The 16381-nt window shown below is 42.5% G+C and overlaps 1 protein-coding gene across 2 annotated transcripts in view; it reads right to left on the reverse strand.

Annotated features, from left to right (window-relative positions):
• Positions 1 to 13435, reverse strand: part of ITGA6 (integrin subunit alpha 6) — a 42145-nt gene extending 28710 nt beyond the window's left edge. Inside the window, exon 1 of one of the 2 annotated variants that reach the window (XM_063400514.1) lies at positions 13163 to 13435. In XM_063400514.1, coding sequence (XP_063256584.1) covers positions 13163 to 13323 — 161 coding nt within the window. In that variant the 5' untranslated portion in view covers positions 13324 to 13435. The remainder of the gene's footprint in view (positions 1 to 13162) is intronic. The other variant, XM_063400515.1, reaches the window with a different exon arrangement.
• Between the last annotated feature and the right edge of the window lie 2946 nt (positions 13436 to 16381).

Below are 16381 nucleotides of genomic sequence, written 5' to 3' on the forward strand. Positions count from 1 at the left end.
AGCACCACATCCCTCTGGAACCCTGTGGTACAGCTACACCCACCCTACCTCACTGCAGCGTTACACTACACCCAAACACAACAGCCGAGGCAAGAAAAGCCCCATTTCACCACTTATGCCAAGCACTACACACGTCTCAGAAAAGCTATCAAGACTTCTTACTGTCTTTATCTGCAGCAGAGCTTAGGATAAGTGTGTGTAGAAAACATGCTTCATAAACCCATATATTTCCAAGAAGCAGAAAAAGGTGAGAACTCACTGCCCACATTCAGGTAGGCACCAGGCCTCAGTTTGTCAACTGCTGTTGACCAGTGTTGCAAAAATGTAACTACAGGCCTGATTCCAGATGCCCAGTCCATGAACCGTAGGTCTGGCTCCATTCAGAAGAGCCAGTCAGAACAGCACGATTTACTGAATGCAACATACAAGGTTCCTCTGGACTGAGGGTGAGAATGCATTAACTGCAGAGTAGCTACATACAGCACTAACAGAGCCACTGCAATCACAAGCTTTGTATCCCAGATCAGCACTCAGCACAGCTGAGGACACAAAGCTCACCAAACAGTGTCCCTTCTGGGGAGGGCAAGGAGGACAAACCCATCCATCTGTCCCTGCAATTTCACTCAAATTCTCATCTCCCATTGGATACAGAAGCGGGGCACTTTTGTGCCGTGGGTGAGACTGCAGTCAAATCTTCCTTTCTTTGTGGGCACATTTGCAGAATGTATCTCGCTAGGAAGTGTACTTGGTAAGCACAAAACATTTCTGGGTATCAGGCAGAAGAACAAGAGCACATGGCCTATGCCTCACTTGACATTCCCACCCCTAATGCCACAGCAACACAAACCACAAGACCTCCATCCGATTTCCACACTCGCACCTAGAGGCACCATGGCATAATGAGATTCACATTTTGGTCACTACTTTATGCTTCCAACAACCAGTATTCAGCAAGAAGAGTTAGGTGAAGAAGAAGAAAGGGTGTAACTTCATTTAATCAGATATGGCTCAAAAGAGTTGTTAAAATCCAAAGTAAAATACACAAGTTTTCCATTTCAACATATACAATAGAATATTAAGCAGTAGGGTGCAGATTTTAAACCCCTCCCTGCTTTAATTGGTAATTCTTGAAATGTTTAGTAGGTAGCTGTGGCTCCTTCTCAGCTAATGAAAACAACAGTGAGAACTGGGAGTGGTTTCTGCTCATAGCTGTCTGAACTCCCTCCAATACTGCTCATAAAACTATCTTGGTTGCTTCCAAAAGGAAAGCCAAAGTTAAGATGAGGAAACCATATCAAAAGAAATCCAGAAATCCTCCAAACTCCTGGAAGTATTCCCTTACTCTGCAGTGAAATTCTTTTCTTCACTTACAGCCTGGAACTGTCCAAGGGTAACATATGATTTTCGCAACATACTTCAGAGAAGAAAAATTATCAGCAATTCATTACAGTTCTATTTTGGAATAAACACTCAAAAGAAATCAAGTAATAGGAGGGAGAAGATCTTCCATGGGTTTTAGAGTAAATCCCATTCATCAAAGTAAGAAGCTCCCATTGAGTAAATGACATTTTGATTTGAACAAATACAAAAAATACCACAGTCTGAACCAAACTCAGATACTCTGCTATCTCCCAAAGTTTTCTTCATTCCTTAAATTCTTTCCTTTTCCATGGTATCATTCTACCCAAACAAGACAACACATCTTTGGCAGCCTTTCTTTAAAAGTAGAAGAAACACATCTGTAGTGCCTGCTTGGAGCCTTAACAGACTGGAGTAGAAATCATGAAGGTGTTTCCTGGGTAAGAAACCATTAACCATTTCCAGATATAGGCAAAATAAAATAGTCACCTGTGTAAGTAATTTCCAATTTTGCAGGCTCCATTAAGCACAAGTGTCAAATTTAGTATTGCTGTTCTCAGGTAACAATGCTGTCACTGCAGACTTTGCACTTCATTACTTTTCCTGGAAGACTCCACAAGGGGGCAAATTTGGAAACTGAGGAAGCTAAATGCCATGAAATGTCTCACCCTCGACTGGACAGTTAAATTCCTACATCCTTGCTCTCTCCCAGTTCCAGTGCCCTCTTGGGAACCAGTTTCACTAGATTAGGCAAAATGAAGAAAATAGAGTAACTAGCTCTAACTCAGTTTAAATGTTACTACAAAATCACCAGTCAGAAATCATCTATCAGATGTTTGAAACCTCCAGGCAGAGACCCATGATCACAACGTGGGCACCTACAGTCCTCCACCTGAGCTATATTTTCAGTTCTCTGCACTGATTTGGTCTCAGCTGTTTTTAAAATTAACAAACACAGAGGATTGATGCATTTAACCACCACAATATTTCAACATAACTGAAGTTGGTCAGTGGGACAGACACTGTGTGTGAACACTGATGGCACCACCCCTGCTTTGTGCTTGGATTTGGCATTCCACAACAGAAACAAGTCACAGGACAAGAGCACCACAGATTAATTAGCACAGAGAGACTGTCCCTTCACACACTCAAGCTGCTAATGGGAACTGGAGCTGAACCATGGGCTCTTCCAAAAAAAACCCTCCCCAGCAAAATACCACCAGGAACTGTGTCAGCAGGGAGCTCGTTCATGATGCTTTTTACAGAGACACCCATCATGGTCAGTATGTTACTAACAGCTATTTTAAGGGACTGAATATTCTTCTGATCTGCTACTCCATAGCTACCTTTTGGAACTAACAGTGCAAAGCTGTGGCCAAGTACATCATTAATCTTGTTGCCTGGAGGCTTGGCACTTGAAGGATTGCACTTTTCATTTTATTTCTTCAGTCTTTTTTTTAGGAAACATTATGAGAGAGGCTGGAAAAAGAAGCCAAAAGCAGCACAAGGACTAGGGCAAGCTACTACAAAGCAAAACTGGAACTACAAAAATACCTGTTGTTCTGGAAAGACCACTTATTATTGACTTTCTAAAAGTCACATGGAAAAATAAATACTTTCCCATCATAGTCCAGAGCCCAGCCTGTCTGGATTTGAAACGGGTTTTGCAAATCTCATTTCCATAGGTACAAAGCATTTTTCTTAGAACAAATGGTACAGTCCGCTCCAAATTTGTGTTTCAAAATCCAGTTTTCCATTTCATATACCACTCTCTGGTTTTGATCAGCAGATACTTCATCGTTTTCATACGTTCAAATAGCAAGTGCAACTTATATACCACTTACAAGTTTAATTCCTCCCTTACAATCGATACATTTTTCAGATTTAAAAGGAAGAACACCTATGCCAGGAAGAGATCTGACTATGAACTGGTACTGTAAAATATGTAATAGACAGTGTTAAAATTAATTTATTATAAACTTTTGGAAGAAATTATGTTAAAGGGATTTTCACTCAGATTTCTGAACATGGCAGTGCCTGGTCCTGCATGAAATCCTCTTACAACAATGTGCAGTTTAACTCAAGTGACAAGTGCACCATCTCAAGAAACTAACTTGGGAGCCGAAGTCCTGGCACTTCTAGCTCAGCCCCTGCCCACAGTCACCTTGTCTGCACTGGAAGGACTGAACTACAGGAGTCCCACCACAGCCAGCCAGGCACAACCCAGCTACTCTCCACTGCAGATGCACCAAGCTGCAGGTCCCGATGGCAGCAGGACAAGCAAGCAAGGACAGCTGCAGCAAAGCAGCCAGGGTGACACAGCAGTTCCCAGCTACCCACAATACAGAGAGAGCCAAGTGTCCATCCCTGCTCTCCCAGCAGTGCAGCCCTGCTCTGCTGCCAAGAGCCCACACAGCAGGGCCCTCCCTGGCCATCGCCTCCTCCAGTGCCCCCAAGCCCTGCAGAAGCAGCTGCTATACAGAGTCTGTGCTGTGATCAGTGTCTTGTGGACATGGCTCACTCTACAGGCTTAAGTAAACAAGTGCATAACAGAAATTAGGAATTACTCTCTCCTGCTCTTGGGCTGCTGGCCATTCATGCCAGAGAAAAGCCCAGAATTCATTTAGACTTCCTCACATTCACAGGACTTGTCTTCGTATCCCCACTACATATGGCATCTCTACGTAAAGTATCACATCATACACATGTTTTAGAAAACAAACACGAAAGCAATGAAAATATGGAAACAGTTGCTCACTTTCTTCTTTTTTTTAGGAAAAAAATCTGAAAGCAGTGCACCCAGTCAGTATTTGAAGGCACTACTTGTTCGAGAGGTAACAACCTTAACAGGCATATATTGTTCATTCAATGTGCCAAAGGCCATTTTAAAAAGAAATTACAGTAGTTCTAATTCATCAGAAAACAAATATTTGGGTTGAAATGTCATTCCTCTATTTCCTTCACAGAATGAAGTACATCAGTTTCATTTAACACCATAATTAAACTATTAAAAGGCATGAAAGAAGTACAGCAAGAAGGATGGACATTTTACTGTAGAATCAATGGACAATATAACATACTACAGCAACTAATACAGCCCTGCAGAATTTGAAGAGCAACTGCTCCCCATGCTAACCTAAGCCATAATTCCTTCACTCATACATCCAATTTATGAGATTCCCCCTTGCTCCTCCTTTTCCAGACTTACCACCATCTCCCTCTGAATTGTAGGGGGAATACCAAGACAGGTAGAAACGTCCTGCCCTACATACACAGGCACATAAATTCCGGCTGATTCCCGGTCTAAACAGAAGTTAGATAAAACATACCAAGCAGCCAGCCCCACCAGACCAACACTGGCATCCCTGAGCTGAGCCCTGCCCAGCTGCCGATCTAAGCCTGTGGACTACAGGAGTACCCTGTGGCAGTGAGCTAAAAAACTCAGGACGCACACGCAGAAAAGGCATGGACCTTCCTGATACCTAATCCCTAGTAAGAGCTTCAGAGAACAAGCACATGAACAGCCATCAAACACACACTTCAACAGCCTGAAGGCACTTGCATGCTAAAACATAGCTCGAATTATTCCTTCAGTCTTAAAGCCATCATAGCCCTGGGCTAAATGCCTATAATGGGATCCACAGTTGAGTAAGACTTTTCTTCAAGCCATGAACTTAATGACAAAAGCAGATGTGTCACTGGGTACATGACGCATTATGCCTCCACGCCTTCAAATTAACTGAAAACACAGGCCCTTAAACCACTTGGAAGAACAGCACGGCCAGTAAGGTATTTTCCTGGGAGAAACAGGTCATACAAATGCCTGTGCAGCTGGGATGCTCAAAGAGCCCTTTTTATGTTCCATACAGATAATTAAATACTGATCAAATAGGTCAACAGAATTAAATAATACATTCACAAGAAACTGCTCTTTATACACATCTGTGGAAGAAGAAGCCATTATATTTTACTATGATTAGGAATGTACTGTAGTAGTGCATTTTTACACACAAATGTTTCTACACAAGGGAAAGAGTTTCAGCTTACCTTGAAACAGATAAGGAAGTTAAACTAGAATTTTCTATAGCCTGCTCATTGTAATTGGTTCAGTGCCAGTACAAAGGCACTGATTGGGCTTCGGAAGTGTACCTCAAAGCCTGGTGCCAATCTCATTGGGCAAAGTGCCAAACAGCCCACCTAGGTCATTCAGTATTTAAGAGGGAGCACAAAAGAACTTAGAAGCTTTTTTGGAATGCCTTAGCCAGTGTAAGAGTGTCTTCTACACTGTTTTTGTCTTGTATTTCTTTGTTTTATAATGTTTATTATTTCTGTTGTTATTAAAACCTTTATTTTACAAAGCATGTCCAGAGAAGCCGTCTTGCTATTTATTAAGCCATTTCTCCGCAAGGCTGGACCCTCGGAAGGTATTGAGATATTTCAGTATGTACAAACTGAGAATTTCAACCAGCTTTAAAATCTTAAGAACAAGATTTTTTGCAAAATAACTTATGTTTGAGACTATGCCAAGAAACCCACGGCACTCTTACTCTGTATGCTGCTACTCCTCCACATGCACACATACCTAACTTTACATGCATCCCCTCACACATGCAGTTTTTCTTTTGCCACTCCCCACATTCTCACTTGAGCAGAATCTAAAATTAATTAGGTTTTTTTCAGGTTACTTTTAACACTCTATGTTCCTGTAAGCGGCAACTTGTGCAAACAGTATTGCAGCTATTTCTAGGACTGGATCTGATCTGACAGCAAAAGTATTCTTCCACTATATGCAGGAACACAGCTTGGCTGGGAAGACAAGAAACATCTTCAGCAATATTGTGGGGCCACACTACAAAATTATCAAACATTTCTCTAGCAAAAAAATAAATTGCATGAATAAAAAGATTGTAGGGACTTGCAAAATTACACCATATTTGTAGTAGCAGCTACAAGAGTTGGCTGTGTAAGAAAAAAACATAGCAAATTTATTTTAGCATTTTTGGCCAAGAAAATGTGGTTTTCACTTGAGGATTTTTTCATACTACACAAATTGGCTTTCCACACACTCTGCTAGACATCACTAACATTTAAGAGCCAGCAGACTGAACCACTCTGCAGCTTCAGCTGCACCAATGACAAAGTGCAAGGCTAACCAATTTTTACAATTCCCTTAGCAGAGGATTGTGAAAAGAGCAGTAAGAAAAGGACACAAAAAATTCAACCTCACATGATGATGTGTCCTTGCTATCTGCAACAGCTGGCTGCCACTTTTGACCACTTCCAGGATAAACATGCATTTCCCTCAGACCTTTGACCCATGCATGTGCTGCTGAGCAAACAACCCTGGGCAATACAGGAGTGAGTTGTTCCTAGCGTATTTGCAATTCTTTGTTTTCTAAATATGTATTTTATAGACCTACTTTTGAGGAAGGTGAGAGATGAAACATGCAGAGACTAAATACATACAGCTCCATTTCCAAAAAAAAAGTCACCTTCACTGAAAAGGAAGCAACATTCAGTGTAAGCAAATTCTGCCGTTCCTATGGACACTAGCTACCAGCAAACTCAACAATCATCCCTATCTGCTGTTCTCTATGTCTTAGATGATCACCAAACTTCCTGAAACTAGAAAACAAACACAAGGAATACAGCTGAAGAGTACCCTAGAAACTTGCTAGCTGGCAGTGAAATCCAGTGCAGGATCTGTCCATGTTACTCTGGAGGGACTCGAGTACATTTTATGTTGTAGATGGCATCTTCACAGGGCCCATCCCATAAAGCCCTCCTTCTTTTCTCCTTGATTCAGCAGACCTTCTCCCTTCCCAGCACATCTAATCATCCTCACACACATTAGCTCAACTCCTTAAAGGAAATCAACATTAGGAAATTATGTATTTTTAGATGCAGTTCTGTAAGAGGAAACAAGAAAAATAGCCACTGCTCCAGCAGATCCAAAAATTATCAATGCATAATGGAATAAATGCTCCAAAAATCACAATGCAAGAAGCAGCACCTTTCGCCCTTCACTGTTATTTTGATACAAAAATCTGTCTCAGATACTTCACAGCAGAATACATACAGCCTGTTCTTGAAGCTAACCAACATAACTACACTTTTCCAAAGTAACCGCTATGGAATTCTCAAAATAATCTTAGAAAATGTGGTACTTACCATACCTTAAACCCAAGGGAAGTGCATTTTAACAAGAATACTGATACGTTTTATGCTACAGCTGCAAAAGGAGCTTTATTAACCTATGGTATAGTTCATTTATTTGTAATATACAGAATTATTCCTTTAAAAATGGCAGTAATACCTTTTTTCCACATTCACGTTTGTTTTTCTAAGCTACATTCTTCTCCTATTACTTTCAAAGCAGTAACTTGCTTATGTATACTGCAATCAAAAATATTCAGTGCTAATAAAGGAATCATTCAATATTTTCCAGACTATTCTGCATAGTTCTTTCATCAGATATTCCTGTGCGGTTACCTGCCCTTGCTAAATACCACAATAAGGTGTTCATTTTCCAGCTAATGTTTCACAGTACAGACAACCATCTGCTCATTCAATAATATGGATTTTTACTTACTTTCTCTTAAACTGACATTTGCCCAATAGCCTAATCTCAGTCTTGTCCTTTCCACAGAACATGTCCTCAAAACGTGGCATTTTTACAGTTATGGCTAGAATGATTCATCTAGAACCAGGCTGGTTATGAAACATTTAAACAACAGCTGATTTTAAATGCAGTTCTTTCAAAATGAATGCGCTATCTCAAATGAGAATTTACCAAAATGCATTCCTTACAAAACTTACAATTGCTCTGGCACATGCAGGTGGAATTTAACAGAGGAAAAAAGAATGGCCCATGCTGACTGGTGAACAATTTAGTGCTGTAACATGCCAGGCAACCCAATATGCTAATTTCATTTATTTGGTGGACAAATCAGACAGCAACAAATTAGATCAGTAATCATTCTTCTCTGCTTGTTAGGCCTTATGAAAAAAAACATTTATGAGATGCCAACCTACCCATCTGGCTTCTGCCACCGATAACCAAGAACATAACTCAAAACCAGTACTGGGAAAAAAGCCAGCCTTCTGCAGTTTGCTCCTTCCTCCTGTAACAACTACACACCCCTTAAGCAACATAAATTCATCTCACTTCTTTAACTCATGATATTAGCACAATGGATCTTCCTTGAAAATCTGTCCCTTACCACTACAAGAAAACTCTTCAACTACTCCTCCCTCCTCCTTCCCAACTTCATTTGACCCTGACCTTTGCCACAGGACATCTATCTAGAACACTCAAGATAGACAAACTCCTCTACTATCACTAAGAGAGCAAATAAGCATACTAAGCAGGTTATCCAAGAATAGTTTGCACAGACAAAATCAGAGAGACACTCGAGAAGAAAATACTAGATGCAGTGACACAGCAAAATCATACCCTAAACAAAAAGGAAATTATTACAAATCCTTTATTTTTTAATTGACAGAAGCACTAACTAAAGACCATCACTATTACAGCTTTTAAACCTGAAGGTGTAAACATGCATTGTAATTAATTCAGTTCACCCAAAGTCTGAATTACACTACACCACCTCTGCAATCAGAAATTGTCATCTTCCACTGCAGACCAGCATAACCCAGCTCTTTGTTGCTGCAGCGAAGCATCTCTGAGTCCAAGCCCTCAGAGAACAAAAAGGTACTGGCTCAATGCCACTGAGGATGCACTGCAGCAGTACAGCAATGTCAGCAGTCCTGCTGACCTAAGGCAATTTTGTTATGTATTGATATAATAGCTCACAGTAGAGACAGGCAGTATCAGCAAAACCTGTGACAAGTAAAAATTCCAATAAGACACTGCAATTTTTAGGGTTTTATGGCTGGTAATGGTCAGTACAGTCTTGACATAAAGTGCCTATCCACAGCTTTCAATATAGCTTTTCAGCTAATGGGAGAATCCTGAATGTTGGCAACTACAATATCTTCCCTTTTTTTGCCTTACACAATAACAAGAAGCCGACCTGAATGCAGCTCCATACTTCTACTGAAAATAATACCAGAATTATTTCCAAGTAGATCTTTGTGGGTCCCTCGCAAGTCAGGATATTTTATGATTGTATCATTCTAAACCACAAATAAAAGCTGGCTAACGGGTGTTAGGTTTACACTTGGACTGACCTTAAGGGTCTTTTCAAACCCAAGTGATTCTAGGATTCTATGAGTCTGTGAAAGCAATACACAAATTTAGATATTCTTGATGCTTGTGTTTTAATTCGAGATGCTTAAATCACTGTGAATTACAACCAAACTGGAATGGAGTTGCTGGACATCTTACATGGTGTACACATACATACAGACCACTATATATTCTACAAAATTACATGTATGTGACTACATGCACTACATATATAGTGAGTAGCTAATAATTATATTTTTATTATTATAGCAATAGACTCATAATATATAGTAGCTAATATACACAAAATCAGTGTAGTCCCCATCTAGAGATGCTGGCTAGACTTACATTTTTATCTCAGGACCACTCACATTTTAGCCATGTTTCTCTATAGCTATGCTGTCCCCCAGTCCCAGATCCCTCTAAGTTACAAACCTTCTTCCAGTCTGAAGATGAAATGCACTGCTGTGCCACCACTACCCTGCAGAACTACAACTCCCTTTCTAATTGATAGATTAAAAACAAAACAAACACAGGGCAATAAGCACAGCTCCTTTAGAGCTCCATCAGCCTTTTCTGCTGCCTGATTCACTGTGCTTGAAAATGAACCAGAACCATACACACAAATCCAGGGAGGTCGCCTTTGGTACCTCCAACATTAATGTTCCTCAATGCACAAAGTTTGCATTCAGCTGCCCTTCACACCCACGTACCATTAGCAGTCCTCTTTCAGTCACCATAAACTACAGCTTTTCTCTTCTCCATCTGACAAACTTTCTAACTCCTCTAACCTGGAGATACTCAAAACCAAAATCTATTACTAGTCCATAGTTTTATACTCAGTACCATTTACAACTAATGTCAAAGCAATCAAACAGTCATCTGTTCATAATGTTGAAAGTTAAGTAATTCCTCATTAGCAAACATGGCATTTGTAGCTAACACTAATAAATTAATTTGCCATTCAAAGCTAATATGCAATCCACAGTAGTCTGTAACTACGAAAAAAAGATGATCAAAAGCAAATACCATGTTTAATCAAAGCTGTACCTTGATTTGTCACACTTCCTAGACATTCTCCACCCTCATCTTTACAGAGGACTATTGTGATGATTAATACTGAATAATCCTGTGTGAGGAAGAGGCAACCACTTCACTTAACAAATGCTTAAGTGAGGTAAGAAAAAAAATTGCACATAATTTCGTTTGTTTTACCAAGCCTTGCTCCAAGCCATTAGCCCTTGAATAGAATCAGTATATTTCACCTTCTCTCATTTTCTTGTTTTTCCGAAGATGGACTGATCTTGCACATGTCTATGATAATCTGTTTCTAATTTTGTAAAACTGAAGGGATAGAAGGGTGCTCACGATGATAGTTTTCTTTGAAATGAGGGTCCCTGCCAGATGAGATTGCAAGTATCACTTTTAATTACACTTCAGTATGAACTGAAGTTTCTGTATTTTTGGCAACTACTTAACAGTGTTCACGCTTTAAACATAACTGAGTTTTGAATCAAGCATCCATTCAAGAAGGAATAAAATAAATACTATCTAAGAGACAGGTGTACATAAATCCATTTTTTCAGCACAGGCAAGACAGACCAAAATGCATCTGGGAATGCAGAGGTATTGCACCCGAGTCCTGCTGTTACAGGTAACAGGCAGCATGCAGGCATTAGACATCCTTGTTTCTCAGCAGTAGACCTCAGTATGACCTCTGTTCCCACAACCTTCTACCCTCCCCAAGTACCTGGACAGCAGACACCACTTGTTCCATCTATGAAGTCAATCGATTTAGAAATCGCATAAGGTTTCCATGCAAAAGATCACACAAATCCTTTGGCATTAGCTGAACCTAGCTCATTTTTATCTGATATAAAAAATGCAGCCTAACGTGGAAGGCTTCTCTTTAAGACTCCCCACCAAAACTCCTGTTTCAGAAGAGAGAACTCACAAAGTGAGCTAAACACAGCTCAGTCCCTAAGAAAGATAGCTCAGCGTATTTAACATCTTGTTCTCTTAAAGCCACACACTGCTAACTCTTACAGACAGAAAAATAATGTTCAAAGTGACTACAACATGCCTGTTTGACATAAAAGGTTTCATTCCAAGCATACTACCCAGCAGCTACCCAGAGTAGCATTCCAATAGTTTATGCTAAAACTCATGGATTTGAAAAATGGCCAAGACACCTCATACTCAGAAGCGCATGTCACCATAAAACGCAGTTTGTCTAGTCTGGTTTTGTCTCTAATAGAGACCCTTGCTTCCCATGAAAGCCTGGATTCAGAAAGCCATGTCAAGGCAGATAGCATCTGGCTCTGCTCTTTCCCCACACTGGACTGCCTGAGGAAGGACTTACCAGACATACAATACAGAACTTTCATGCCAATAATCTCTGAGGCATTTCAACCAAATAGTACATACCAGCTTGAATACTGTGACTGTCCTCGTGTTTCTGCTGTTTCTTTCTTCTCAGTAATTGGCTGTCTGCATATTCCTACACACTCATTCTGCCAGTACTGACAATACAACAGCAGACTAACAAGCTTCAGGCACTGCTTTCTTGGTAGTACTAAAATGAGACCTATGAAAGCGTATCCTGCCAAGAATTACGATAAAGGCCTCTGGAAAGGAACCCACAGATTTGTGTTTCATTCCTCTGGATGCTATGGGTCATTTTATCTGCTAGACGGAAGATGAAACATGGGTGGATGTGATTTATACTTCTCCACACACTGTAATTTTTATGAAATAAGAATGCAAGTGTGAGCAAATGAGCCCACAGGATTTTTCAATTTATTACCTAACTTTATGAAGAATACTATTTCTTTCCAGCTTCCTTCTCCCGTTAACTCTATATGGATAATGGGCATATCTTGCCTTGAATTAAAACTAAGTATTTGAGGAGGGAGCATTTATTTAATAATACTTTATACTCACACTCCATGCAGCACTACTGAATAGGGTGGAGTCCAACACTGCTCTGCTATGGACACAAAGCAGCAAGGATGCTGAAGATGCACACAGGAGCCTTATTTTGCCTTTGCAATTTCCCAGAAGTTTCACGCATATGCCACTAGCATCAACTTATCTTTCCTGACTTCTTTGTATCGCCTCTCATCTGCACTCCCGGGCAGGGTCCGTCTCGAAGAGCAGACCCTGGGTTACCCGGGGCCGGCTGGGCACAGGGAGAACACACCCGCGAGGCTGGGCAGGCTCCGGCGGAGCAGACCGCCGCTGCCCCGCTGCAGCCTGCCGGCGCGGCCCGCGCAGGAGAGCGCTGCGGCGGGAAGGGCTCCCAGCGGCGGCTGCCGCTCGCTTCCCCTTCTAGCCCCGGCTCCCGACAGGTTCCCGGGCGCGGGGGCGGCCCCTCGCTCCGTGGCACGTCCTCGCCGCTCGGCGCTGCCCCGGCTCCGCAGCGCCCCGCGGCAGGTGCTGCCCATCCCTCCCAGGGCCCCCCCGCCGCCGGCCCCGCTCCCGCCGCCGGCCGGACCCCCGCGGGGGCTGCGGACCCCGGCCCGCCGCCAGGGGAAGTTTCCCGGCGGTGGAGGGCAGAAGGGTGCCCGCAGGCGGCCCGGGACGGGGCCGGGCGGGGCGCGGTGCACTTACAGCCGTTTCTCCTGCGGCTGCAGCTGCCGGTGCATGGCCAGGGAAAAGCCGAAGAGGCTGCCCGTCTCCCCGCTCCAGCTGATCACGTTGTCCGTGTCCAGGTTGAAAGCGCCGGCCAGCCCCGGCAGGACGGGCAGGTAGAGGAGGAGCAGGGCCGCCATCTGCTCTTGCCCGGGCCGGGAACCTGCTGCCAGCGCCGCCGCCGCTCCCCGCGCTCAGCGCGCCCGCTGTGCCCCGCCGGCTCCGCGCCGGACCCGCCCCGCCCCGCCCTCCGTGGGTGCCCGGCCCCCGGCACAGCACAAAATGTCCCCGGGGCCGGGCCCCTTCCCCTGGGAGGGGCGGCCCAGGGCGTCGCCCCGCCCGTGAGTCGCCCACCGCCTTCCGGGACGCGCAGGGGGCTCAGCGCCTGCCGCGCCCCCGGCCTCGGATGTGTTTGCCTTTCCGACACAAAATAAAGCCGTACCGGGGGCGGGGCGGGCCGCAGGTGAGGGCCGGGCCATAGCCCACGCGCAGCGTCGGGGAAGAGGACAGAGGGCTCCCTTTTCGGGCTCCCTTTTCGGGCTCCCTTTTCGGGCTCCCTTTTCGGGCTCCCTTTTCGGGCTCCCTTTTCGGGCTCCCTTTTCGGGCTCCCTTTTCGGGCTCCCTTTTCGGAGCTGGCGGGGGCGGGATGTGTCTGAGACACCAAACCGTGTCCCCCTGGGGGCTGATACCGGTCTGCCTGAGCGGCATCAGGTCGGTCCGGGTACCGACCACGGGCATAACACATTGCTCAAGTGTGCTAAGCTTGATACAAAACTATGGACAGCATGACCCCAGTATTCAGTCTGTATTCCCCAAACAACACATGCAAGATAAGACGAAAAAAATGGAGGAAAAAAAAAAGTATCTGTTTTCCAGACTCTTCACAGAGCACATGAGAACAGAGACTGAAGACTACCTGAATCTCCTCCTTCAGTATTTCCTATCTCTGAACACATCTGAAAATTTCTTACTCTTGCATTTTAATTGTTCATAAACAATATGGGGGTTTGGATCCCAGAGAAAGCATTTTGTCTTATGCTTTCACCCATAACTCCAAAAGGTTATTTGCAAGTATACCTTATCCACTCCAGAGAGAACAAGAAGTTTTGGTTTTTGAACAGAATCTTGGTTTAGTGTTCTGATTTAGGGAAGCAGATGCAACTTTTAAAACCTCACAAATTCCAAGCAGCATGACAATACTCAGTTGTTCTTTTCTACCCATACCCAGGGTATGAAGAGAGAAGCTAAGATTCCAGAGAAACTGAGAAAAGAGCAATTGAGACAGAGCACTCAAATATGTTGATACTCCAAATAACTTCTTCTGGAACAATACTCTGCTCCCATGGAGTTAATCCAAGCTACTTTTTCCAGGGCAATTATTCTAGGATAGCCTCGTGTATAGACAAGTCTTTGGCTCAAGTCCAAAACACCCTTGGATCAAAAGAGAGGAAGAAAACGCACCAGAAATGTGTACCTAATGTGGAAACAAAACATTTTGTTAAATTAGGCTCCCAGATATTTATTGCTAATAGAGTCCTTCCCTGCTTGCTCTTCCATGCCCAACTCATTCAAAGTCTTAATCCAGTGTTCAGTCACTGCCACAGCAGAAAACTGTACAGACATAAATACTGCCCTAGTTTCACTAAAGGACCTGTAAGAGGGAAGGGTCCCAGACTAATTACAAGCTTGTTTACTACAATCCACATATTTCACAGTAATTAGTAAAAATTTCAAAACAAGTCCTTTAAAACAGTGTTGACATCTGTACCAAAGTCTTAGCAGTTTGCCTTTTGGGACAATCAAAACTTGCATGCTTTTTATGTTCTTACAGTAACTGTAGTTCCTTTTTAAGTGATGCTTGTACTCGATAACTTGCAAGAAGTCACAGAAGTACTTCCATGCAGGGCTTCCTGAATGATGCTGGCACATTAGGTTTATCTGACTTCTCCCCCTCCCTCTAACCAGCACTGCCTGAGCATGTTTTACCTGTTTGTTGATATCCACAGAGATTGCTGAGGGGAGACAGAATTTTCTCATCTCCAGATGTAGTAACAAGTATTCCAAGACACAGTAACATTAATACTTGTCTCAAGGGACCAGCGCTAGAACAACAAAAATAGTGTATACAGGGTGGAGCAAAACTGCACTCCAACAGCTTGGAATTACCTTGGATGGTCTCTCATCACTTCGTACTATTTTCATTTGCTCTAGATGAGGAGAGAGGAAAAAAAAGAAGGTTTTACAAATATGTCCGTTTCCTTCCTTTGCTCTTCCTCCAAAACAAACATGCTGTGAGTTATCTGTAGCTAACACATACTTCAGGAATTCCTCTTTTGTACAATCCTGGTATAAAGGGGGACCATATAAAGATTAGGTATAATGACTATTAAACATGAGCACTCTGTTATGCATAATAACACAGAGATTCAAAGAAATGCAATGGCCAAAGTGGTTTCTCTTTTTGGTAACAAACACGCTGCTATTGCTGAGTTTTCAAGCTGTCTGCTTATTAATGGTCTGTTGAGACTCAGCTGAAGGGCTACAAGATGTTTGCATGTTGTGTCTACACATTAAACAAGACTCAATGTGTAGACACATATTAACTGCCAGCAATACTTTCTTCCTCTATACAACCGTGTAGCTGATTACAAAGTAAAAAAAAAAAAAAAAAAAATCCATTTCTGGAAAATAGAAGGTAGAATGCAGAAGCTAAAGCTTGGCAAAACATTTTAAGGTTTCCCTAGAAGGAAGGCAGGACACAATGTTGTACATTTCTGAAATTCTATCCTTTATATCAACAATATATTACAAAGAAATACACAATTTGTGGATGTTCAGCTGTGCAGCTTTAAGGCAGCACATCAAATGGTCCTGAAAAGACAAAATATGTAAACACTCCCATCCCATTTCCTTTAAAATTTGCTTGATTTCTTAATTTCTTACTTTATGTAATTCCAGATGAAAAAAATATGATACCACCAAAAGGTTTGGTTCACTGTACAATTTCCAAAGATACAGCATTGTTTCAATTCAAAAATACAAACTAGGTTTAAGTGTCAGTAGCCTGAATGATTGGATGGTTTCTCCTGGACACAATATGCATACTGTTTCTAGAACGGCCTGTTTTAGAAAAAGTATTTACATTTATTGAACAGATCTTAACAGCTACAAGAAACACCTGAATTTTTATGCAGCCGG

This window comes from Prinia subflava, chromosome 6 (genome assembly GCF_021018805.1).
Source record: "Prinia subflava isolate CZ2003 ecotype Zambia chromosome 6, Cam_Psub_1.2, whole genome shotgun sequence".
Classification (NCBI taxonomy): Eukaryota; Metazoa; Chordata; class Aves; order Passeriformes; family Cisticolidae; genus Prinia; species Prinia subflava.